The 25,119-nt window shown below is 39.2% G+C and overlaps 4 protein-coding genes across 6 annotated transcripts; 1 reads left to right on the top strand and 3 right to left on the bottom strand.

The window, feature by feature from the left end:
* Positions 1 to 1,115: 1,115 nt before the first annotated feature.
* On the bottom strand, positions 1,116 to 6,670 carry LOC140767115 (kinesin-like protein KIN-7F). Of its 2 annotated transcripts, none has more exons than XM_073106903.1 (13): positions 5,868 to 6,670; positions 5,611 to 5,700; positions 5,416 to 5,516; positions 5,202 to 5,315; positions 5,051 to 5,132; positions 4,899 to 4,966; positions 4,760 to 4,825; positions 4,549 to 4,673; positions 3,637 to 3,964; positions 3,266 to 3,370; positions 2,265 to 3,179; positions 1,732 to 2,039; positions 1,116 to 1,649 (listed from the first exon to the last, which is right to left on the bottom strand). In XM_073106903.1, the coding sequence occupies exons 1-13, from the start codon at positions 6,100 to 6,102 to the stop codon at positions 1,325 to 1,327; spliced, it is 2,862 nt and encodes a 953-aa protein (XP_072963004.1). In that variant the 5' UTR covers positions 6,103 to 6,670; the 3' UTR covers positions 1,116 to 1,324. The 2 variants fall into 2 exon arrangements, with proteins under 2 accessions (XP_072963004.1, XP_072963006.1); XM_073106905.1 differs by having other exon boundaries at positions 1,116 to 1,646; positions 5,868 to 6,668.
* Positions 6,671 to 7,963: 1,293 nt separating this feature from the next.
* LOC140767585 (agamous-like MADS-box protein AGL103) lies at positions 7,964 to 9,749 on the bottom strand. The gene is made up of 2 exons (XM_073107559.1): positions 9,738 to 9,749; positions 7,964 to 8,823 (listed from the first exon to the last, which is right to left on the bottom strand). The coding sequence occupies exon 2, from the start codon at positions 8,774 to 8,776 to the stop codon at positions 8,234 to 8,236; it is 543 nt and encodes a 180-aa protein (XP_072963660.1). The 5' UTR covers positions 8,777 to 8,823; positions 9,738 to 9,749; the 3' UTR covers positions 7,964 to 8,233.
* A 2,277-nt stretch (positions 9,750 to 12,026) lies between these two features.
* LOC140767591 (fructose-bisphosphate aldolase 1, chloroplastic) lies at positions 12,027 to 13,899 on the bottom strand. The gene is made up of 6 exons (XM_073107569.1): positions 13,646 to 13,899; positions 13,281 to 13,550; positions 13,090 to 13,199; positions 12,917 to 13,007; positions 12,560 to 12,829; positions 12,027 to 12,470 (listed from the first exon to the last, which is right to left on the bottom strand). Exons 1-6 carry the CDS (start codon positions 13,814 to 13,816, stop codon positions 12,192 to 12,194), a joined length of 1,191 nt encoding a protein of 396 aa, XP_072963670.1. The 5' UTR covers positions 13,817 to 13,899; the 3' UTR covers positions 12,027 to 12,191.
* A 2,083-nt stretch (positions 13,900 to 15,982) lies between these two features.
* On the top strand, positions 15,983 to 24,806 carry LOC140766475 (uncharacterized). 2 transcript variants are annotated; one of them, XM_073105835.1, is made up of 11 exons: positions 15,983 to 16,541; positions 16,634 to 16,713; positions 17,583 to 17,770; positions 18,186 to 19,146; positions 19,232 to 19,359; positions 20,034 to 20,093; positions 20,187 to 20,237; positions 20,367 to 20,437; positions 21,240 to 21,388; positions 21,491 to 23,800; positions 23,885 to 24,806. In XM_073105835.1, the coding sequence occupies exons 1-11, from the start codon at positions 16,141 to 16,143 to the stop codon at positions 24,583 to 24,585; spliced, it is 5,100 nt and encodes a 1,699-aa protein (XP_072961936.1). In that variant the 5' UTR covers positions 15,983 to 16,140; the 3' UTR covers positions 24,586 to 24,806. The 2 variants fall into 2 exon arrangements, with proteins under 2 accessions (XP_072961936.1, XP_072961935.1); XM_073105834.1 differs by having other exon boundaries at positions 23,870 to 24,806.
* The last annotated feature ends 313 nt before the right edge of the window (positions 24,807 to 25,119 follow it).

The raw sequence follows: 25,119 nt of genomic DNA, 5'->3' as shown, positions 1-25,119 counted from the left end.
TTGATAAAATTATCATTTTATTTCATTAACTTATAAATATAAATGCTGCGTAAATTAAAATACTAATAAGATCCCTTTAGTGGTAAATTCGGGTGGTCTATTTCTATAAAAAAAAAATATTTGAGACAACACTAGTTTAATAAAAAAACTCATATGTTTTTTAAAACACTTAGGAGGTTGTTTGATCGAGAGCTTTTCTATATGCTGTTACACTAATAAATACAACATTTAGAAAATTAAATATGTGTTTAATAAATACAATATTATAAATATAATCAATCATATACCTCTTGAGACACATATATTACTAAAATATACAAGAAATCTTGGTTTTTATACCATTTGTTTTGCATTTTTCATTTACTTTTATTACTACTTCAGATTGTAAATACAAAATTTATTGGGGGTATATAAGATATATATATATATATATATATATATTGCAGCTAATGGTAATCTAAGTTTCTAATAGCGAAGCACGAAGCAAAAGTCCACGTGACATCTCTCGAGCCCCTAACAATTGCGTATAAATCTCCTGGCCTCGAGGACATTTTGTCCGCATCTCGGCGCACTCTTTGCAAATAGCACCCTGCCATTTTATCTTATTACAAAACACACACGGCTCCATTATTCCGAGTTTACAAATTAACTTGCCATTATTTGGATATATTTATAGGATTAGCTTCTAAGGAATATGAGTATCATGAGCATACTCTACTATTCTATCGGTTTATCCAATTCCTACGTCATTTGAGTAGTTCTTTCTATCCTTGCCTTTGAATCAAAGAAAGAAACCTTCGTGGTTTCAAACTTCCAATCAAAAGGACGGAGAAAGAAAAGTGGCTGCCCATTGTTCTTCACGGTAAAAGTGAACTTGTAACAAGAGGAATGGACAGATTAACCTCCGAAGATCTTAAAATATAGAACTGGAAAAGTCTTTTGCTGATGTATAACAGTAGTTAATTCTAAAGCATAATCCAACCCTGGCAAGTTTGGAGATAACAACTGTCCTTTCCTCTGACATCAGTGCGATTCTTAATTAGTTCACTGTCAATTTAACTAGCCAAACTGACATTAATGCGAGGAATTTTCCATCAATAGTTAAATTCGAAGTGTAGGTATCAAGTGACAGTGTTCATAGAATAAGGTTGGAGAACAAAAGGTGAGAGGAGAATAGCACAACATATCAGGTAAGCTTGATGATATTTGTTCTGCAGACATTCCTATAATTCTATTGTAACCAAGAATCACAACCCACAAAAGGAAACAAAAATCACTGCACGAGATGAGATTCAGATGTCGAATTGCATGCGTGCGCCTTGGCTCACATGAGAGAAGAGATTCCATGTTTCCAGCTATAGGATCTCCGATTAGATTCCTGAGGTGTGAAGCTGAGTCCAAACATCTCCTTGAGGGCCCGCCCTGGCTCTAGTAGACCAATTAATCTTGCAACAAGAAGTGCGCTCTGTCTAACATGTTCAAGGTCTTCAGTTTCCGCCCACAGGAGGCGAGCAAGTTGTAGTCTTCTTTGTTTTGAGTGTAATGCGATCCCCCATTTGGTATAGATGCTCTCCCTTTCTTCGGTTGATAGTCTCTTCTGCATCTGCCTGCATAGCATCTCCCTTTCTCGTCGAAGCTTTTTCATACTGCTAAACATGAAAGCAATAGTGAAGTAAAGAGCAATTGCTTCTGTAAGCAAAGGAGAATATGTGGTAAAATGATAGGACGCACCTCGAGGCTAAAGCAATATTTAGACCACTTGATGCTTCTGCTTTATTGAAGCTTCCCGTAGAGTAAGTACTTTTAAGAAAGGATAGCCTCCTAAGCTCCACTTCCATGTAGATTGAGTCTGCAGGATCACCTTTGAAGAGTATGAAAAAGTAGGTCCTGTGGACTAGGGAAACATTACATGCATGCCAGAGCTCAATAATTTCATGTTGCTTCTTCGCATATTCTAATGGCCATTTTGGGGAGTCTAGAACTGGATCTACCCCAATGTTCTTTGTGGTTCCCTCAGCTCCAAATTCTTCATCTGTGTTCTGTTTCAAATCCAACAACAAAATATAAGAAGGAAGTTCCTAAGAAAATATACAAGCACGCACAGATGTGGTTCCAGTTAGAAAAGCAATGATAATGATGTCTAGTAAAGAGAAAAATTATCAAGAGAGTTTGAAAGAACCATATAAACTAATTGCACCTGATAGATAGGAAAAAAAATGACTGACATACTAGACAATATTATTAGGGGACACATTTATTCGCACCTGACCAACGGTGAGTTGATTCTGATACTGAACCTGTGCCATCTCCTTCAGTTCTGAGACAAAATCACCAATTGCAGTAAAATCAGACTCAGAACCAGCCTTATTATCTTTTGTTTTGAGTGCATCATTAAATGTGCTACTTTCAGAAACGAGAGATCCTTCTCTTGAAAATGTCTCACTTTCAGCATCATACTTCAATGCCAATCGTCTTCCTTGAAAACGTTCAGGTCTTCCAGGAAAGTCTGTCGCACATTGGCTTGGTGGAGTGCTATCATTCTGCTTCACCTCCTGGAACCAAGTAGAACGCATCAAAATGGGCCTACAGCTCCTACTTCTTCGCAGAGCCAAACCTCTAGAGTTTGAAGAATCCTTCATTGAGGACAATGGGTAAGATCCTTCAGGAGTTTCTCTAGCAAGACTGTTGAAATTCTTCCTCACATTCTGCAAATGCTGCTCCAATGTGATAGGAGTTGCATCCAGAGTTTCAAAATCCATCTTCCTTTTAGGTCTTGGATAATGGTTTCCGTTAGTAGGACTTACATCCAAGTCTAGGAGACCTTTGCTTCGTTCAGATGATAAGAAATTTGAGCATGCACTTTCACCTGTCTCATTCATCTCGATACAGCGTACGTCCTTGCAAAGGTCCTCGGAATCTTCAAGGGAGGTGCGGACAAAATTGTCCTCTCTCTGATGCCGGAGTTCACTAACAGAGGGGCTGCTGACAGAATTCCTAGGTGATGTAACCTTGTGGCTTTCTTTTTCAGAAATATGTAGGCAATATTCTTTTTGTAATCCATTGGACATCACAAGCCTGCGTTTCAGATGGTGATCAGTAACTTCTGACGACTCAGTTGTTGAATCCTCATCCTCATACACACATGGTACAAAGGATGTAAATGTTTGAGAAGTAGCCTCCTACAGTAATAATTAAATATGTTAGGAACATCAAAAGCTATGTACATAATAACCCACTCTGTAATCATTGAAGCTAAGAAAGATACCCATTGTATTGAAGCACGTTCATCCCCAACAACTCGGAGCAGATCCGCTAGCCGAGACTGAGCCAGATCTCGTTGCTGCATTAACTCTTTTATTTCTTTATCCATCTGCAAAAAAGTAAGATATGAATATTTTGGCACAGTGGAACAAAGTAAATGGATTCATTGTAAAACTAACAAATAGTTGATTCTCAAATTAAAGAAAAACTCCATGTTCTCACATAAGTGAATTAGTTCTTAAAGCATATGATGCAATGGGAGATCAACATAAACTTCAAAATCAGTTTTCAATGTTATGAATAATTGTGTGCTACTTGACATGAGCTGAAATACACAAGCACATAGACGGAATGCAACATTGAAAAGTTACATACTTTTCTAATCTGGGCATCCTTCTCCTTCAACAGTGCTTCAATGCTTCGAGAAGATGCTGGAATCCTCAATTCACTCTCCAATCTAGCAAGTTCCCTTTGCAAATGCTTAACTAAAGCCTTGTCAGACATGACTACATTAACTTGAGCATTGGTAACTACTTCCTTTGCACAACTTGCAAATAAAAGGGTATTCCTCGATTGTTCGATATGGCTACGTGCTGGGCTCAGAGTGCAAATAATGGCAGTTCTTGCATTACCTCCCAAGGAATGTTGTAATATACGTGTGAGCTTTGAATCTCGATAAGGTACGTGCCCGCTTCTTCCCTTGCTGTGATAACCGATAGATATAAATAAAGTAAAAAACCAATAAATAGATAGAGGTATAAACTGTAGACGTATTGAGGAAGGACCATGTAAACACAGATGTCAACCTTTCCAGGAAGTCAAGTGTGCAGCAAAAATAAAGAATACAGACAGTTTTCCTCAGTTTCTGTATATGTTCCAAAACAAAGAATTCAAAGAAAATAAAGAGAAACCCCTTCTCTTTATGATTTAATTAGCCAGCAAAGGGAGGCTGTTAATTCATAAAGGTAATTACTAATAAGCTCCCTTGTGTCTAATGTGTTACAAGAACAAGAAGGATGAAGTAAAATTATACAGACCTAATAAGACTGATATCAACCCCAAACTACTCATTTCAGATAGTTACTTATAATAGCATATACAAGAATATGGTTTCCCAAAGTAAAGAACATTTACATAACTTATCAGATTTCAGAACATTAGGAAACCTAGTAAATTGAAATGAAAGGAGACACCTGAACTACATTTTGACCATGTGAATGTGAAAGAAAAAGACAAAAAGAATCATTTCCAATGTTAGAGAAAGAGAAAATGAATGAGTTCAATAACCTTAGTTTGCGGATTACAGTTCCCAGAGTAAGTAAACTTCTATTAATGTGGCATCCTTCTTTCAGTCTAGCACCAGCTGACAGTGCCTGAGATGCACGCTCACTCCCTGCCAGATCAACAAAATTCTGCATCCAAAGAAAGATAAGCGTCCTATGCTTCTTCTTTCCAGAAAAGAATTATCTCAAGTAAACATTGCAAAGATCTTTCATACCACACTGGCCACAAGCGTGCTTGAATTGTCCTTACCCAGAAACTCACGGGCAGAACTCTCAATGGTCTGTAACAATTAACAGATTCTAGTCAATAAGTACAGAAAATACTTTTCTTAGGAATCATCAAAAGGCACAGACCAATCTAAGTATTTGATGAGATCTGGAGCTAGTTTCATTTAAGGAAGTCTCCCCTGTTTTCCTTTGAGCTGTACAAAACAATGAGTATACAGATAAGAAGAGAGATTTCACTTATTCAAACAAGAATTCTATCACACAGTTCTGCATTTCACCTTCACACACAGAAACGAGCTTCTTAAGATGGTCCCAGTCCCTCAGTGTCTCCTCTGTAAGTTTCTCTATGATAGTTCCTTTCTGCAGAATGAATTCCATTAGCAATACAGAAGAATAATCAGAAGACCCAGCAATAATAATAGACCTCACCTCAGGATCATCCAAAAGCCTAAGGGGAGTGTCGTCGATACTGAGAAGATCCTTTACAGCTTCATTATAGATCTCCATTGCCGAGAATTTTAACACAAATGCTCTCTCCTCATGCTGTAACCAGTGTCTTATTTCCAATCAAACAGAAATGCAACATAGGACTGATCTTTCAATAAAAAGAAAAATAAATCAAAATCAAAATTCTGGACATTACCCTACGTATGTAATCATATATATCAGCCACAGTATACTCAGTTATCCCTGTCATCGTATATGTCTTTCCACTACTTGTTTGTCCATAAGCAAATATACTTGCTGCAGCAAAAAACATACACAATATCTTACCTTTCCAATTTATCAGATAATTGCATAAGAGCAAAAGAGGAGATTTGGTATTAATTTCACTTACAATTAATACCACTAACTACCGAAAGAGCAACTTCCTTTGCCCCCCATTCATACACTTCCTTTGTGCTGCACTCCGAACGAAACACCCTATCTGTCATCCAAGAAAAAACCATGCATTTCCTTTCCTAAGCTTCTCCAATTAACATGATATCTTGTCATGTATATCAAATTCAAACACCAGCTCAAATCAACCAATAGCATTCAGCAAAAATTAGTCCCGGAGTACAAGACAACATACTAAGAGATCAACAGACTCACCAAATGAGTAAGCAATGGGAAGCATGGAGCGCTCCGGGAAGCTATTCCTGAAAATAACGGTGGTGTCATTGATGCACTCCCAGTCGGCGGGATCGCCCCTCGCGATCTCCCTCTCGCTCAACGGCCGTAATCTCACCGACACGAGTATCTTCTCCGCCCTCCCACCGACGCCGCCACCTGGCACGGCCTCCGCGCTCTCCACCCGCGCCAACTCATCTCCGCCGACCGCCCCCATCCCTTCTCCTCCCCCTAATTCCCTACACCATCTACCAAAATCTCCTCCTACTCAGTAAGAGTACAATCTTGAACACATAATTATGGCTAAGATTGTTGGAAAGTTGCTGTTGTAGGTAGAGCAAACGTCGGTGGAAGATGGTACGAGAGAATGATACACGGAGCTCATCAGGTAGCTATCGCTAACCGGACCCACATGAGCTTAGATCGCTAGATCAGTAGTTAAGTTGTCAAACAAAAACAAAACTTCAACTTTATTCCTTACTTCCATCTCTGGTCATCGCTGAGAGCAAAATGTGGTGGGTTGGAAGCGTTCTTCGTTGCTCACAGATCTGGATGGGTTGATAGTGAAGGTGAAGGGAACGAAAGGGAGGAGGGTTGGTAGATGGAATTATTACCTTGAAGAGGGGCTTTTCTGCCAAAAGTATTCTGTCTCCCAAAACTCTGGCTTTTTGGTTCTGAGATCTCTGTAGGTTCTAAGATCTCCGGAAAGGAGAAGGTGGGGGTTTAAAGTGTTAAAACTACCCACGATGCGTGTCTCCGCTTTTAAAGAGAGGTGGAGGGGACGGTGGCTTGCTTCGACTGCACGGGCACGACCGTTCTCTTGCCTTTATTTCTTCTTTTTTTTTAAAACACTTTCCTTTGTTCACAAGAAAATTTGTATTTTAACCCCTAACTTCTTCTTTTTTTCCACTTATTTTCCTATTCCTTTCCTACGTATTTTTTGGCTATCCTATTTAAACCTGCTCCCAAAGGGAGAAATATTAGAATTTTCTATTGTCCAAAAGCATGAGAATTTGTTTATATTACGAAAGTGTCTTTTACTAGATGTGATTATCTGCTTTTGCTTTATATTTGATTTATATATATATATATCAACCTCTCACTGCCTAGGTTATAAGCTTATAATAATAATAATAAAATATTTCATGCTTTTGCAAATAGAATTTTTTTTTGGAAGTGCTGTGCAAAAAATAATGAGATGGAGTTTGGTTTCGATCCACAAGTATTAGGGATGTGATTGCAACGGAACTGTCGACCAATGGTGACAGCAGCCGAATTGGCCACCAGTTTATTAATAAAAACGCGTTTTATTCTCAGATTGTAGAAGTCTTCGTAAGTATCTCTATCTAAGCTGACGAATAATATTCGAAATATCTAAGAAAGAAAAAGAATAAATACGTCAGCTAATTAAAAAAAAAGAAGTACCAACTAGTGAATATATTACCATCTCTTTCGACCGTTTTCTTTGCTTTGAGAAGCACAGCTCGATGTCCGAATTCTTGTCGGTAGTCGTGTTGTGTTTCTCTTGGCTCTGTTGTTAGTAGACACCAAGATGCAGCTGAAGCAATGCAATTCTTGGGGTACATTCTCACCTTCTCATGAAGAAGAAGAAAAAGAAAAGCCTATGGAGATTTATTAATTGGCATAATAAATTGTTATCCTTTACAAACTAACCTTATAATAGTAGATTTGTTAGTTTTTGACCAAAATGTAATAGTAGGTAAAATTATATAAGCAAAAGGGAGGAATATTATGTCCGAAAGCCAGGGAATAAACAGTACTAAAAACTTGGGGTGTAAGTTATAAATTTATCAAAAGACTAATGATCATATCAAAGAGGTGCTTGCTTAACAGGATTCCTAACATTATTTATGTTGACCACTTGCTACCACATAACCCTTGAAGCAAAGTCTGTAAAAGTTACAGTGACACCACACAGGTACTTCTTTCAAAAATCCAATCAAAATTAATCAAGCTGCTAACAAGATCTAGAGATCCCGAAATCCAGTAACAATTACTGAACTGCTTAATCCAGTAACTTTGAGATTTGCCCACATTCACTAGCTTTTCATAATAGAGGTAGAGGTAAATATATTACTTTGCAAAATTAATCATCTAAAACACACAGAATCCTCGTTAGTATCCAGCAAAAAGATTACATAGAAATGCAACCAATTGCCCATGTAATACCGTGAAGGTTTCTGCTCAAGAATGATAATAAAGTTTTTTTTAACTACAGATCTACCTAACTACAAGAAGAAAAAAATATAAGGCCATTCTGTGCATTCTCAGGATATTTGTTACTAAAGCAGCTTAAATAGAGGATCCCTTCGCTGTTGAACTATCTCTTAGGCACCAATGTTGCCTGGTGCTGTTTCGCTGACTTCTGGTTCCACCGTCTCGTCACAGCTTCTTATCGGCACCCTAGCCCCAAATGTGGCAATCTTAAGATCAACCATAGCGAGCTTGTCCTCCAAATGACTCAACAAACTTCTCAGTGACTTCTCAGAGCAGTTGTCTAGTAGAGGGTGCCATAGTTCGTCGTGAAGAATGGGGCAAGGTTCCGCACGCACCTCACTACTCGAGCCTTCTTCAGGCATCCTAATGTCTTCATTAAAGAAGTCCTTTGGACCCATTGCTTGCTTGATCTTGCCAGCTTCTTTGGCCTCAAAGTAGTTGTGTATGCTTCTCTCTATGGATGGACGATCCTGAGGCCATGTTGTGAGCTCGCCATTGCCCTGAAGAGCATAGCAGATCAAGCATACGTCGACGTCACACAAAATTGCGAGCTCAGAAGCCTTCTTTACTAGTCCATTTCTTCTCTTCTTCAAGGCATTTCTGCGATTTCTTCTAGACGCTTGCTCAGAAATAGGCATCGGAGCTGGATCCATGTTAGTAGGAGGGAGGAGGAATATTGAAATCTTCCTTTCTTTGGGACCTATAAAGGATAAGAGTAATCCTAATTGGTCAGACTCGCATGAGTAAAAATAGAGAGATTTGCAATCATAACCCTACAAATAACACTTTCACGGTTCACGCTGTGTGTTTTCAGTTTTGCAAATCACACCCTGCCAGCAAATATTTTAGATATTATCACGCGCAACGTATTGAACTAGTAAAATATCCTTGTTTTCATACTATCCACCCTAATGAACAATGGTGTTAGGATTAACCTAATCCAACGTACCTTTTTGCATGTATTATGAAAAAGGCTAGAGCAATGTGCCAATACTGAAAATGCAGGGTGTAGATCACAAAAGTGTTAAAAAGGTACATCGTTAAATGCAAATTTCCCTAAACTGTAATCTGGGGCTTAATCTGCGGTTTATAACATATGACCAAATGCAGTTGAATTCCTCAATCTAAGAGAAAAGAAGAGAAGAGAAGAGAAGAGAAGGTATGAAACATATGCTACTATCTATAATCTTAATTTAGTCGGCAAATTAGATAGCAAAGTATTTCAATCAACCAAACTTACAATAATTAGTAAGAACAGCAAGAACACTACAAATAAAAGAGTAAATTACACTTCTCTTTAGGAAACCTAGTCTTACAAACTTAGATCAATAGCCAAATTGTGACATATATAAAAACAACATGCTACTAAAGGAGAAAGAATAATACCAAGATCAAATCTTTACCACAATCTGGCACCAACAAACAACAAGCATCACACAATTGAAAACTTTCAGGTATATTACCACCATAGAAATTCTCGAGTATTCAACAACACGCAAAAGAAAAGGAAAAAGATTGAGAACAATTAGCCTAGAAGAACCAGAACCAAAACCAACCTAAGATGGCAACAATTCAGATGAATTCGAAGAGGAGGAGAACAAGGTGAGAACTTACTTCGAAGAGGAGACGGCGACGGCAATTCGTAGAATATCCAGACGAGGTTTAGGAAACGGGTTATTTATAGACAAGCGACGAGACTTCCAACCCCTAACTCTCGGGTTCTGGTTTCCATATCCGACCCAAACTTCTTATTTCCCGACCCGGTTAAAGGGTTATTGCCTTATTGGACTCGGAGTCGGACACGGAGTCGGAATCGGAGTTGGTTGGGCCGGCCCGATCCCAAATTATATGAATTATATCTTTGATCGATAATTTCTTCCGGACAATTGACTATAAATTATGTTTGATTAATATAATCTATTTTTATTAAATAAATATTATGTTTTTACAATAAAGATAGTGCAATAATAGTTCTTTATATGTTGGAATCGGTTTTACAATTCAACTTTGATCAGGAATACGAGAAACTCAATCAGATTCCATTGTTGGGCAAAGTTTACGAATTTGCCAGTTTAGAATTTTCTTTGTTTTCTTATTTCTTTCAGTGTAGAATACGGAATTTCAGTGTAGAATACAGTTTAGAATTTTATGCTCTTTAGATCGTAGAAAGGAACATTACATTAATCACATGAGATGAGTGATTATCCTAATACCCATTGACCTGCAATTAAAGCTACTCTCTTGCAATTGTTTTTGTTAGAGCTGTGCTTGCTGATGTCAACTATGCTGAACAGTTAACTTGCAGGCATACAGAATACGCACATTGGATCCTTACAAACCTAATCGTGATCTTCTTCAATATTTAACATCAAATAATACCTTCAGCTAAAATCCATGAACCAAAACAACAAATGCCATATTCAGTCAGGAATTTGATTACACTTGTCTACAAGGGGTTAGCGATCTTATACTACAGTAGACACGATCGCTAAATAATCTCAGGTAATTGAAGATCGAATTCTACAGTTGCCTTTGCGTATTGTCTGTACTTCCAAAGTGAAATTGAGCACGAGGTGTCAAATGCGAGCATAAATCTCTAGTAATATTGCAGATGTCCTACAGAGAAAGAAGAGTTAATGTCTCTGAAAAAGCTGTAATGGGTTATATGCTCCAAGATGTTGAAAATTGATTCAAAATCATAAAAACTGTTTGAACAGGTTAAGGTTAATGACGTTCATTGCAATTTGTTGTTGTTCTAATTTTGTATGACGATGTTCGAATAAGATGGAAGTGTTGGAACGACATTCGGATGTTTAAGTAACCGAGAGTTTAAGTGTTCGAAAGGCGTTCGAATGTGTCACTATGAGCGTTTTAACGCCATTCATCCATTGGAACAGTTTTGCGAGGCATGTTTGTAATGGTACATGAGCATTCAAACGGTCTAAAAAACGTGATACCAGCAATGCACGAGCGTTCAAACGTCGTCCATTCGTTTGAATGGCCCGTAGATTTTCTTCGGTCTCAATTCAACCCTATAAATAGATAAGTTAGATTTTAGGGTTGTGAGAGGGGGAGCAAATTGTAAGAGAGAAAATGTGAGAGACTTTTACATGAGGAGAGAGCTCTATGAGAGAGCACTCCTCTATTAAATTTGGGAGAGATTAGAGAGGGAGAAAACTTTTGTATTTGCATATCTATTTGTATTGAATTAGTGGATTGAAACTTTGCACCTCCTCTGGATGTAAGCACATCACCGAATTACGTAAAATCTCTTCTTTATGGTTTGTATTTATTTTAAAGTCCTTATCTGTGATTTGACTGAGTATTAGAAGATCTTTACGTTTAGCATCTTGATCGTGGAATTCTCATTTGGTATTGATATTAACTTTGCTAATATTTAATTTATCATAATCTTTTGTTATCCTATCAGATTTATTTAAGTATTTAGGAATCGCTTTCGCCGCACTCCATCGTTTCGGATTGCTAGCACAACATTTGATAACAGAGCACAACATAAGAGACTATTCTTTTTCCTCCTTTTACATGACAATCTTGGCATACCATTACAATTCACACTTAATTTGACCTCCAATTGAATTATAATATTCTGCTCAATGAAGCATCTCAGACCAACCTTGTCCCTCATTAGAAGTAGAATAAACTCTCCTCAAACCATGCCATACTTAAATCTATTTTTTTGAAACAGCAATAATCCTCTACTGTCTTGGAATTTATCACCACCACTTTAGGATCAATTCTTGCATCTTAAGATTTCAATGATTTCATTCTCACAAATAATGTCACTTCACGAAAAATCTGGACTAAATTCTGTGATGCAATTTCATATCAGTTCAACTCCTTGTTGCTAGATTATGTGCATACTTCCATTATACACGAAGATCATACAGTCCAACTGCCAAGAAGATCATATATTATTAGCTAAATAAGCTGATGCTGGACAAAATTAGATTGTAATGCCTGTGAAGTACATGCATGAGAATGCATGAGAAGAGAAGAGGAGTATTATATGTCCATGAATCCATAGGGGCATAAGATATGGTCAGGTGCTTAGTAAGAGTAGTTTTTAACAAACATTCCTTGTTTCGCCTCCTCTGCCTCGCCTTCGCCTGTGTATTTCCCTAGCTGAGCGAGGGAATTGGCCTTGGCGCGCACAAGCAACGCCTCCTGGGCAGCCTTGACGTTCTCCGGCCGGCCGCCCCATGTTTTCAGGCATGTGTTTTGGAGTGCTCTCGCATAGGAGAACGACACATGCCACGGGTTTGGGCTCTGATTCATGGCATTAAGATTCAAAGTTGCCTCCACCTCCGATTGCCCGCCAGAGAGGAACTACAATCCGCAATAGCCAAGTTAGTTACTTTTGCCATGATTAGAAACTAAGCATCTTATAACTTGTACTGAAGGAGTGTGGCACTTGCCATGATTCCAGGCACGGCCGGAGGAATCCTGCGGTGGAGGAGCTTGAGTGTGTAGTCTGCAACCTGCTCCGGTGTGGCCTTCTCTTTGCACTCGGCTCCGGGGGTGACCATGCTGGGCTTGAGGAGAATTCCCTCGAACATCACGTTGTTTTCCGCAAGATAGAAGAAGACCTCCGCCCACACCTTCTGTGCCACCTCGAAAGTCCGCTCGATACCATGCTCGCCGTCGAGCAGAATCTCCGGCTCCACGATTGGAACAAGACCGTTGTCCTGAAAAAAGAAGAAGGAATTTTTCCACTTCATATCTCTTGCATACAAAAGCGGCTATAGATGAAACGAAAATTATAACCTGCAGACCTGAGAGATAGAAGCGTAGCGTGCAAGGCCCCAAGCGGCTTCCTTCACCGCGAGAGCTGAAGGACCATTGGGAATGCTCACGACTGTTCGCCTATTCGCAGAGAACATGAATTAGGTAATCTTCGTATATAGAGGAGAAGAAATCAGGAAAGGGGATGAGGCATAATTCTTACCATTTGGCAAAGCGAGCACCTTGCTGGTAGTAAGCAGCGGAGCGGGAAGCGAGCCCGTCGAGGCCTTGGCACCAAGATTCGTCGTTGGAACCAGCGAGAGGAACAAGACCCTGCTCTCAGTAACCGTTCCAAAGCTCATTAGATAATGACCAGAAAGTGTTTGTTAAAATGCCTAGGTGAGTTTAGCTTACCTTGTCAACCTTGATGCCGGGCACTATGTTCTGGGCCTCGAGAACATCAACCATCTTCTTGCCGTCGGTAGTCGTTTGGTAAAGGGTCTCTTCGAACAAGATGGCGCCGGAGACGTAGTTGCCGAGGCCGGGAACGGAGACGAGCAGAGTACGGTAGGCTTGGCGGTTGGCCTCGGTGTTCTCCAGGCCGATTGATGCCAGCCTTTTGCCGCAGGTCGCGTTGGATTCGTCCATCGCAAGGATCCCACGCCCCGGGGACGCAATAGTTTTCTACGCCATCGAGTTCATTCCAACACCAAGATCAGAACTTGGCGAAACCAAGAGGAGGAGCATAGAGCCATAGAGATCTTTGATGAAATGCTTACCGCAGTTTTGACGAGCTCATCCGCGTAGGAAGACGCGGCGCGGACTGTGAGGGAGACGGGTGAGTGGGATCGGACGGCCACGGAGGCTGCCGGGTGTCGAAGAGACTGCCCCTTCACCCACTCAGACACGTCGATGACCGGAGAGGACTTGAGGAGGGACGCCGATGCCATTGAAGCCAAGGAGAGAGTTGAGCTCGTTCTCGTTAAACCAGAGCCTTTGCTTCACTCTGCTCTCTTGTGCTTAGTTGTTTGTTCGGTTTGCTCGCTATTTATAGCTCAGTGTTGTCAGCAAAGAGATCGGAGATTAGCGGCGGAGATGAGCTGACCAATGAGGAGCTCCCAGCTGTATGATAATTCCTACGACGTAGGAATGGGGCACGCATCGAGAGGTGGAAGATCTCGGAAGGATCTAGTGGCAATGGTGGTGGTGGTGGACGAGCGAACTCGGTTGTGTCGGATTCTGGAGTTGGTGAATGGTTTTGCGAATCGTGACATCCCACACCACGCAAGAGCGACTCCAGTGAATAGCTATTAGAAATGGTGGGCTCTTTGATGTGATAGCGGGTCCAAAGAACGGACAGGGTTCGCCTGTTCCGTCGTAAATGGACAATGGTCTTTGTTCGGGCTTTGCCAAGGACTGGAGAATGGAGATATTTCTTTTCTTATGGACATGCGCATGAAATAAATTCCTGTCACATATCTGCCACCATTGATTGCTTCGAAATGTTTCTTGTCTATATAAATTTCTATTTTTTGTTTTCGACAATTGAAATAGCCTCAAGTAATTTATAACGCAAATATTTTTCTCCTAGTATATGTCAGATATTTTAGCCATCGATAATATTATAAGAGATAAGAATAAGTATATTAGGACTCTCTAAACTATTGCCTATTTTTATATGCACCTCCTCATTAATTTTTTTTTGGGTACATATTATCTCCTAGATTGTATAAAAATTTTCAAATACTCAACAACAAAAATATTAAATGATCATTTATTTTTAAATTTTCATCTAAAATAAGAGTAAAATATATTTTTATGATCAAATTTAATAAATATATAACAAAAGAGACATTTTAGTTATTTTTATAATTAAGAAAGTTAATATGTCAAAAAATAAATAATGGAATCAATGTAGAAACGGGCAATAGTTCACATCAAGATATAATTATTCCTAAAAAAATATTATAAAAGGTTGTTACATAATGTTACGATCCAACCACATGGATTAAGTTGAGTCAAATTGAATCTGAGTCAAATTAGTTACTTAACTTTATCTTTCTATTTTAAATTTTAAATAAATCAAATAATCCGCATGTATATCCGATTCGCTAAGAGTGGATATGTGTTGATAATTATTATTAGGAAAAATCTGAGTTTAACTAGTTATTATTTTCCTCATTATCTTTTTACCTTAACAGTTAGATTGTCTTTATCTTCATAGGAGTATATCATAACCGTAGATCCATTTCAAGCATCCAAATTCTAAGCCGTCCACCACCACCCTTAGTCTTTCGATGATCGCTACAACGTCAAAAATTATTAACCGTAGATCCCTTTGAAGCATCCAAATTCTAAGCCGTCCACCACCACCCTTAGTCTTTCGATGATCGCTACAATGTCAAAAATTATCGTTTTACCCTCTCTGACTTATCTCCATTATTTTATTTTTATCTTTTTATCTTGATCTCGATTTAGATGAAACTAAAACCATAATTTATTTATATCTGGATCGATCTGAATCTTATTCCTAACACACTACTCTATAATCAGATTGCACTCTTCTGTTATAATGTTTGAATGCCAACTACAAGTCTACAAGACAGCCTTTTGCTCTGCCTACATGTAGAAAACGGCTAATCATAATATATTCCATAAAATTTGGCATTACTAGTAGATGGGAAATACCTGTGGAAAATAAATAAAAATAAAACATTGATCCCGTATAGCAAGAACACACTCATCCAACCAGCAGCAGATGGGACCCACTTTGCTAATGTTAATAGCTATCAAAATTAGTTTGTTAGAGCATAACACGGATTTAATGTAGGTCGACACATGCAAATCAATCTAAGTATGTTGTTAAATATATATAATCGCTTCGATCGTGCACATCTAATAGATCTAATAGTGATCGAAAGGTTACAAGTTGCTTGCAGTTTACTAAATTAACCTACCCCATCTCTAGATTTCGTAGGCCAAGTATCGGGCCGAGATCCAGCCCAATGTAAACCCTCGGGACCGCTCGTGTTGTTCTCACGTGACCCCACCCCCCCGCACCAAGAAAGCCACTTAAAAGCGGTAAAAAGGAGAGGAAAAAGAAGGTCGGTCCCTACTTGAGCTATTCACCTCATCTCCCTTCCGCTGGGAAAACCCGCGCCCATAGAGAAGAGAACAGGGGGAGAAAAAAAAGAATAACACGAAAGGGCGAGAAGAAGAAGAAGAAATGGCTAGGGTTTTGCTCGGACCCTAGTTCTATCTCCGCCCTCGATCCATGGAATCGGAACTGGAGTTTCTCACCGTCCCTCCTGGTCTCCCTTACTCGATCGAGCCCTCCGGGGAGGAGTGGCTTCCGCCGCCGCCTCCTGCGGAGGCGGAATCGTCTCCGAACCGTCTTGAATTAGGGATGGGATCTCATCTAATGGACGATTCCAATCTCCTCGCTTCAATCTTGGACGACGGAGGCAGAGTTAGTGGCGCAGTGGAGGTACCGGAACCGGTGGCGGTGGCGGTGGAGGCGGCGGCGAGTGAAACCGTCGTGAAGAGGAAGCGAGGCCGGCCGCCGAAGTATAAGGACGGTGCTAGGGTTCCCGTGGGAAAGAAGAAGGAAGAGGAGGAGGAGGTGGTTTGCTTTATTTGCTTCGATGGGGGTGATCTTGTGGTTTGTGATCGTAGGTTAGTGACTTCTTCTCTCTTTGGTCTTATCTACCTTGCTCTTTAAGGTATCTCCCTTTTCTTGTTGGTTGAATTATGTTCTGGTATTGTAGGGGTTGTCCAAAGGTGTATCATCCGGCTTGCGTTAAGAGGGACGAGTCTTTCTTTCGTTTGAGGGGCAAATGGAACTGCGGTGGGTTTGCACTTCCTTTTTGCCTTTCAATTTGACTACATTTTTATTCATCTTTATTATCGTTTCCATTGGCCTAATCTGTAGTAAAGCAGGATATAGATTTCTTAATTAACAGTTATTTGCGTCTAGGAGAGATGTAAATGCCGAAGCAGTAAGGGTTGTGAAATATGACTCTGAAACTTAGATTTTTGGTTACTGATGATTCTGCAAATATATAGGGATAAATTTCAATCCATCTTAGGCATTCTATCATATCATGTTTATCAGATGTAAGTGTGGTCTTCTAATTTACTAAGTACCAAATTTCACTCTATTTAGTAAAATATTTTGGTAAGTAGCAACAGCTTAGGTATTTGTTTTTATTTTTATATAAACTTTGTGCTGAAATGAAGTATATAGTGATACATAATTTTTCTAGAGGATAAATTACTTGAGAGAGATGTTTTGCTAACAAAGAGCACATAATGCACTATTACGAAACAGTATTTTATTTAAGTAGCAGGTTCTCTCCTTATAGGGAGGAGAAGATCATGAATCCAAGACTACAATATGAAGAATTAGTAAGAAAAGACATGGTAACATTTAATTTCACAGAACTAAGCTGTTCCACTAGGAGACGATGAATGGAAGAGATTAATCTGTATAGCTGATCCCAAATAGTTTGGAATTAAAACCTTTAATGTTATATTTTTCAAGTTCGAAATGGAATCTTTATATTTTATCCACATGTGGGCCAGTTACCTAAAGATATCTCACTAAGCATGGATAGAGGAAGTCTTATGTTGTTCTCTTTCACTATCAGTTACCCTGTACTAGATATAAGTTCTTGGATGTTGACTATGTTTTTTTCTCTTCACCTTGCGTATTAGGCTGGCATATCTGCAGCAGTTGTGAAAAGGCTGCACAATACATGTGCTATACCTGCACATACTCTCTGTGCAAAGGATGCATTAAAGGGGCTAAATTTTTTGGTGTGAGGGGGAGTAAGGGTTTCTGTGAGACCTGTTTCAGCACTATAATGTTGGTAGAATCGGAAGAGGCTGACAAAGAGAAAAAGGTATGCCCTAAATCAATTCTGGCATGTGCTTCTGTTGATATTATGTAGCATTGTTCAATCAGTTATATTTCTTATGCATAATGCTGTACTTTTTGTGACAATAATCAAATGGTGGATGTGCTCTAAGAGATTTGAGAGGATTATCTATACTGATTTTTTGCATTAAAATTTAAAACAATTTGCGTTAAGAGTAGTCTCTATACCCTGCCTTTTCATCATGATATCTTGAATTCTTGAGCATATTAGTGCTACCCCTTCGAGAGCACTTCAATAAGTGGCTCTTGTAATTCTTTACCATGTAATGCCTTTCTAGTTTTTGTTGTATCTGTCTATGTAGATTCCTAAACAGTGATGTGGTGACTCATGGCAGAAGTTCCTTGTTTGCAAAGTTAAATTATCTAGTTTTCCTGCACAGGTTGGGATTGATTTTGATGACAAGAGTAGCTGGGAATATTTGTTCAAACTATATTGGTTAGATCAGAAAAGGAGACTGTCTCTAACATTAGAGGAACTAAGTAATGCTAGGAATTCATGGAGACAATCTGGTGCCTCAGTTTTCAAGGAGGAATCTTCCGATGAATCATATGATGCTAATAATGACCAAGATGCTAGTTCTGATAGCTCTTTAGGACACCACAGACGAAGCAGTTCTTCAAGGAAAAAGGTTAGAAAACGTTCCAAGAATAACATTGATGGTGGAAGTTCAGGCAAAAAAGTCGAAAGGTTTGTTAAAGAAATTGAAAGTTCCCGAAAGAAAGCAGAAAGTGAAGGAACATGTTTGACCGGAAACTTAGATTGGGCTTCGCCAGAACTCTTGGAATTTGTAGGGCACATGAAAGATGGTGACATATCTGTGATATCACAGTTTGATGTGCAGGCTCTTCTGCTCGAGTATATAAAACGAAATAATCTCCGCGATCCTCGCAGAAAAAGTCAAATAATTTGTGACTCAAGGCTTCAGTACTTGTTTGGGAAACCACGTGTTGGTCATTTTGAGATGTTAAAACTTTTAGAGTCTCACTTTCTTATAAAAGAGGCTTCACAAACAGTGAGTGATGACAACCAAGGGAGAGCTTTGGATCCTGATTCAGGTCAAATGGAAGCTGAAGGATACAGTGATATGGCAATGAAAGTAATTTCAGATAAGAGAAGGAAAGCCCGTAAAAAGATGGAGAAGGAACCACAGATTAATCTTGATGATTATGCGGCAGTTGATGTGCATAACATTAATCTAATTTACTTGCGTCGTGGGCTGATGGAAGATTTGCTTGATGATATTGAGACATTCAGTGGTAAAGTTGTTGGCGCTTTTGTAAGGATAAGAATTCCTGGTACTGGTCAAAGGCAAGATATGTATCGTCTGGTTAAAGTTGTTGGTAAGAGCTGCCCTCTTAGTCTATTATTGAACTAACTTGAGATTACAAATGTTCATAAGCCTATTTCTGTCTGTTCTTTATGCAGGGACAAACAAGGTTGCCGAAAGCTACAAAATTGGTAAGAAGACAACAGATGTTGCACTAGAGATATTAAATTTAGACAAAAAGGAGGTTATTACAGTGGATGCCATTTCAAATCAGGAGTTCACAGAGGTTGATAAATTTTATTGTTTCTCAATAATTTACTATCTGTTTGTTAGTAATACCACCATGAAAATGCATGTAATTTTAGAAATTGTTTATATCTGAATATCTTCATATTCTTTTACAGTGCATTTGCTTGAATTGACCAGTCTTTTTGTTTTTCTTGGTTAAGTAGAAAGTGTGCTCACTTTGAAGTCTATTTCCCATTTTGGTAGAATTCAGTAGGAGTTGACAATTCATTTACGCATTGATCAATTAGACCTTTTGAAACAATGTATCAGGATTTTAGTGGAACATAACTAATCTTTTCTTGCTTGGAGGTTCTACTATTACTCTCACATAATAATCGTGATCTGTATTGTGATATTTGCGCTTTGAATTGTCATGATGTCAGAATATTTTTCAGCACAAATTCCCTCCATCACATACCTCACATTCACTCGTGCTACTCGGTGGCTTCATGCATGAGTTGCAGTATTGTCAGTTCTTCTAAAACACTATATTGGATAATTTTTGGGTAGAAAAATTAAGTGCTTACTTAAGCTAAATTAACTTTTTGTTTGTTGGAACTGCTTGCTTAAGTTAAAGGAATTGCTTTGTTTGTCAGAATTTCTTTGAAGGTAATGCTCTGTTCTCTTTTCTTCTTGGTCTGACTGATGATTCTTTTCCACTTGCTTTCCTAGGAAGAATGCAAACGCTTACGACAGAGCGTTAAATGTGGCCTAATTACGCGATTAACAGTGGTAATGCTCGAATGTTATTCAACATCTGTTCTTTAGCCCTGCTTGCAGAAGTTGTATATAATCCATCATATCTTTTATTTCTATCACCTTCAGGGTCATCTTCAGGAGAAAGCTAGGATCCTCCAAACTTTGAGAGTTAATGATGTGAGCGCTAATACAGTACATTTTATTTACTTCCTTTTGAAGATTTTCAGTAGATAATTTTGATTATATGTCATCTGGTACTAAAGAGAGACTCTTCTTGGCATAATTGGATTCTGTGACTTAATTCAGTGGTTGGAAACTGAGAAGCTGCGGCTCAGTCATCTCCGTGATCGTGCAAGTGAAACAGGCCGTAGAAAAGAATATCCTTTTTGTATAGCATCATATAGTTGTTCTGCTTTTGCAATAAGAAATATGATAGGTACGTCTAGGAAGAAGATTAAAAATGATTTTCATGGGCGATGTTCCCAGTAATCTCCACTCAATCAATATGTGTTAAATCTTCTGTTTTTATCTTTCTTGCCCTTTTGAATAACTTTTTTTCTTCTTTGAAATTTGGTCAAAGTGGGTTTGCACCAGTTACTTTTTATTATAATTACATCCCATTGTTTTATTCCACCAGATTTTCAACACCTTGTTATATATGTATACTTTATATGGTTTTCCAATCAATTAACTTCGAACTTGGGAGAAGCATTTATATCTTACATCTATTATTGGTGTTCATTTAGTCTTCCACTTGAGGTCGTCTTTTATTTATCAAATCATTAAACGAATTTTTTTTCCTAAATCTAATTCTTAGTGATATAATTTCTAATGTATTTTAGAAGTCTGTTTGAAGCTCAATGCTTCTACTATAGTATTTGCCAATTGCTGAGCTCCATTATCTGTATTGGCCATCACACACAATCCTGAATGTCTTTGTACAATTAATCACATGTTCTTTTGGCAGATCTAATTTGTGGTAGTATGGTTTTAATGTATCTTAGCAGTCTGTTTTGAGCTCAGAGCCGTTGTAATTTAGCATTTTCTGGGCTCCAAAATATATTCATATGCAATCCTGGTTTGCGTGTGTGTGTGAAACTGTAGTCAGATGTGTCTCAAATTTTTGATCTAGATTAAGAAACATAAAAATATGATTCTGTGGCCCTTGACCATTTTTACGCTCAGAGAGTGTGTGGAAAAATTGCAGCTTCTAAGCACACCTGAAGAGCGCATGCGTAAATTAAATGAAGTTCCAGAAATACATGCTGACCCACGTATGAATCCAGATTATGAATCTGCTGAGGAAGAAACAGACTCCAGAAAATCTGGTAAGAAGAGTCCTGAGTATTGAGGCATTCCCGTAAATATTTTGTTTTATTTGGCAGTTCTTTATAATAAGTGGTGAATGTGATCAATGTCTTTCCATGCAGACAGCTATAAGACTAGTAGATCGAGGGAGTCTTCATCTAGTAGGAACGGAAGGGACTCGATCCTTTCAGGAAGAGTCCGGAATGATGCAGAGAAAGGCTCAAACATGAGCTTCCTCTCTGCCAGGGGTGCATCAACAGATGGTGCAGTTGGCAAAGTAGATGCCTTCCATGATGTGGGTGATAAGAAAGAATTATCATGGAATCAAGAGAGAGATTTGCATTGGACGAATGGCTGGGACACTCCAAAATCTCAAACTAGTGTAAGCAGTTCAGAGGTTGGCGTTACAAAACCTGGGCAGCCATATGATGTTACAATAGAAACTACACCATCATTGTCTGCTATGGGTTCAGTACCATCAAATATTGGTGAGACTGATAAGGTGTGGCACTATAAAGACCCTGCTGGACATATCCAGGGTCCTTTTTCTATTGCACAGCTGGGCAAATGGTCTAGCTACTTCCCATGTGACCTAAGGATATGGCTAATGTTTGAGAACCCAGAGAAATCTGTATTATTAGCTAATGTACTGCCAAGATTCCAGAAAGATTCACCTAAGCAGGAGCCTCAGCATAACAATTTCCTTCAGCCTACGAGTCTTGCAGGTTTATCAGGTAACGGAAGTAGTAATTGTGAGGCTGTTTGGCCTGGAAATAATTATTCCACAGGGGTAGGTACTACACGACATGGAAACAACTGGAACGAGAGCAGTAGTAATGCTAGTTTCTCTTCTATTGGTTATACCATGCAAAATGCTGGTAGAATGGCTAGGCAGTCTATCAACTATTCTGCAGCAAATGGAGAAGTTGGTGGTGCTCACAGAGTCTGGGAACCATCAAAGGATGCTTACACTTGGCACAGTCAGGTTCAAAGTCATAAAGAACCTGCATTGACTGCTCAATTTTCTGCCAGTTCATATGGATCATCACATGCTGGAGGGGTTCGAGGAGGTGATTTTGGAAAATGGAGCAATGGTCAGGATTCTGAAAATATGTGGAGTCCGAAATCCCATAGGTTACATCCTGTAACTCAGGGTCATGAAAAGAATTATCATAATTGGAGCACTTCAAGCCAACAGTCTCAATGTAACTCAAGAGAAAATTGGAAAGCCCGACCTGTGAGTGATTCCTCTTCTCAACTGTATAATGATTCATATAGCCGACCTACCATCACCCCACAGACTGGGAGAGATCAGACAAATTGTCAAGGTGCTTTAAGCCCACATACTGCATCTATTGGTCAACCAGTAGGCTCTCGCTGTGGTTCCGGGCCAAACATTGCATCTCATGGGGAACATCAATCAGATACTGCATCTATGGACTCTAAACTTTGTCCTTCCTCAGCAAATTCTTCTGGGAATTGGGTCTCAAGTTCTGTTTCCAATGTGATGAAGCTGTCTGAAAGATCTCAAGGGTCAGGATCTTGGTCTTCTACATCTGGTTCTACATGTAACATGAGTAAGATGGAAGAAACTGTGAAAGCAGTCCAGAATCCGGAGGGAAATAACATTTTGAATGATTTCCAGACATCTAATCAGCAGGGAGAAGCTTCTGAAGTTGATGCTCAGTGTATTTTGATAGATCAACCAGCTTGTCAATCCCCAAGGGACGAAATGGTTTCATCCAATGATGCGACTGCTGTGGATAGGCCTGTTAAGAACAAGAATACATTCTTTGAGATTGAATGTCCCAGTCCAACTCCACAGTGCTCAAAGAATGAGCCTTCTGTAGTCCAGTCCAAGGAACCTGATTGTGGTGAGACATGGACTGTGGCAGATGAACGATCAGTTCATAAAGATTTGGTATGTGATCTTACATCTACTCTTGCGTCAGAATTATCTGATCCACCTGCATCCATTGCTTGTAAAGCAAATTGTGCACAATTACTTTCAAGGGACATAACCAAAGACCTGGGTGATAGAGATTCCATCTCTCAGATACAAGTACTGAATAACCAGGCACTTTTTGCTTGCTCACAAGATGAAATGGTTGATCCTGCCTCAACTGCTAAGCTGACAGCTGAATCTGACCTGCTGGAGTGCTTCACAGGTCAAAGATCTAAAAGTCTCGGCCAACATGAACTGTTAGAATTCCAAAAGTGCATACCTACCTCAACTGGGAGAGAAGAGCCAGATGGTTCAAGCATTAATCCAGTTTCTTCAGGGGGAGAAGCAAGCTTCTCCCGACAGGAACCTGTGAAGTCCTCTAACTGGGAAAGCGAGGACGACCTGATGAGCTGTGAGTGGTCGTTACCATCTCCTACGCCAACTCCCAAGCCTTCTGGATGGGAAAATCATGGCATTTCTACCTCAGGTAACTGCTGGAACAAGACTGTTTTTTTATAATTGTTGTAAGTCACTGCCATCTACATTAAATCTGTAGAATTCTCTCTTCCAGGTCATGTGCCTCCAGCGAGCGGTGCAGAAATAGAGCTAGAACAAGAAGATCAACATGTCAGTTTGGTGAAGACAAATGCTACTGCAGCTTGGGAACCACCAGGGCAGGTGAGCGCTAAATTAAGCACAGGGTTTGAAGCAACACCAAAGATTAATTCTTTCGGAAACTTGGACATTGAATCACTTTCTAAGGTAAAAACAAACCCAAATGTTGGATGGGCGGCATCACTTCAGGATACTGCAACTAGTCCTGGTTGGCAAATATCTGCTCAAGGAAACTTGAATCTCAGTTCTGGTTGGGGAACCATTGATAAGGAAAACTCCAACATAGCTTCCGTTTGGGAAGCGACCACAACAGGAAATAGTAATACAAGTAAGAATGTCGGTTGGGCAGCACCAAGAAATCAGGGAATAACCAGTATGAATGCTGGTTGGGGTACACCACTAGGAAGTACCAATAGTAGCTGGAGTTCACCAGCCTTTGATGCTGATTATATGAGCAGTCAAGGGAAGCATAACGAGGACAATTATCTGAATTGTAGAGGGTCAGGGAATGGCAATGGGAGGAATTGGTCGAACGTTGGTGGTGTTGGAGGGTCATCTAGGCCAACTTTGAGAGGGCAAGTTCAGAAGGGGATATGTAAATTCCATGAGAGTGGCTACTGCAAGAAGGGTGCATCTTGTAACTATCTGCATCCATGATTGCGCAGTACAACGATTTTGATTTCATACTTCCACTTCTCTCCATTTCTTGTCATGTACAGTGTAGTTACAATTTAGTTGGTATGGCAACACCAAAGCATTGTGATGGAATGCCATTTAGGACTTTGTGTAGAAAGAAAGTGCCTATTTTCTTTATAATACTTGTTAACAATTGTAATTTCTTCAATCACCGACATAGGATTGAATGAGTAGTTTTCTCAGGAGTGTCCGAATTTAGAATCCACAATTTTATTTGTCCTCCAACTGATTTTCTTTTAGGAATTATTTGCAGGTCTTGCTAGTCTTGCACAGGAAATCTAGTAAGTCAGCACTGTTGGAGCAAAACTCACAGATTATTCAGCTGCTGAAGAGTTTTGCAGTTGATTATTCAGCTGCTGTCAATCTTTCAAAAGGTATTGGAAAAATTCTTGAAGAATAAGTTATACAAGACAAATGTTTCCCGTGAAGTTTAGTTTATAGCTCTTATTGGATGTGGCTATGTTTTGAGTTTCAATTATTTTATTTATTTATTTG

The sequence above is a fragment of the Typha angustifolia genome, chromosome 9, assembly GCF_048772165.1.
Source record: "Typha angustifolia cultivar Huaian chromosome 9, ASM4877216v1, whole genome shotgun sequence".
Lineage (NCBI taxonomy): Eukaryota > Viridiplantae > Streptophyta > Magnoliopsida > Poales > Typhaceae > Typha > Typha angustifolia.
Note: the sequence above shows the minus strand (reverse complement) of the source record. Positions and strands in the feature narration are given on the sequence as shown.

Bases quoted from the DNA above. Each gene is read 5' to 3' on its own strand.
- LOC140767115 (XM_073106903.1), bottom strand. From the start codon at position 6,102: ATGGGGGCGGTCGGCGGAGATGAGTTGGCGCGGGTGGAGAGCGCGGAG. The intron at 4,826-4,898 runs GTCTGTGCCTTT...TAATTGTTACAG, and splicing joins CTCATCAAATACTTAGATTG to ACCATTGAGAGTTCTGCCCG. The intron at 2,040-2,264 runs GTGCGAATAAAT...GATTTGAAACAG, and splicing joins ATCAACTCACCGTTGGTCAG to AACACAGATGAAGAATTTGG.
- LOC140767585 (XM_073107559.1), bottom strand. From the start codon at position 8,776: ATGGATCCAGCTCCGATGCCTATTTCTGAGCAAGCGTCTAGAAGAAAT.
- LOC140767591 (XM_073107569.1), bottom strand. From the start codon at position 13,816: ATGGCATCGGCGTCCCTCCTCAAGTCCTCTCCGGTCATCGACGTGTCT. The intron at 13,551-13,645 runs GTAAGCATTTCA...TCGATGGCGTAG, and splicing joins ATGAGCTCGTCAAAACTGCG to AAAACTATTGCGTCCCCGGG. The intron at 13,200-13,280 runs GTAAGCTAAACT...TACTGAGAGCAG, and splicing joins CCGGCATCAAGGTTGACAAG to GGTCTTGTTCCTCTCGCTGG.
- LOC140766475 (XM_073105834.1), top strand. From the start codon at position 16,141: ATGGAATCGGAACTGGAGTTTCTCACCGTCCCTCCTGGTCTCCCTTAC. The intron at 19,360-20,033 runs GTTGATAAATTT...TTGCTTTCCTAG, and splicing joins CAAATCAGGAGTTCACAGAG to GAAGAATGCAAACGCTTACG. The intron at 23,801-23,869 runs GTAACTGCTGGA...TTAAATCTGTAG, and splicing joins TCATGGCATTTCTACCTCAG to AATTCTCTCTTCCAGGTCAT.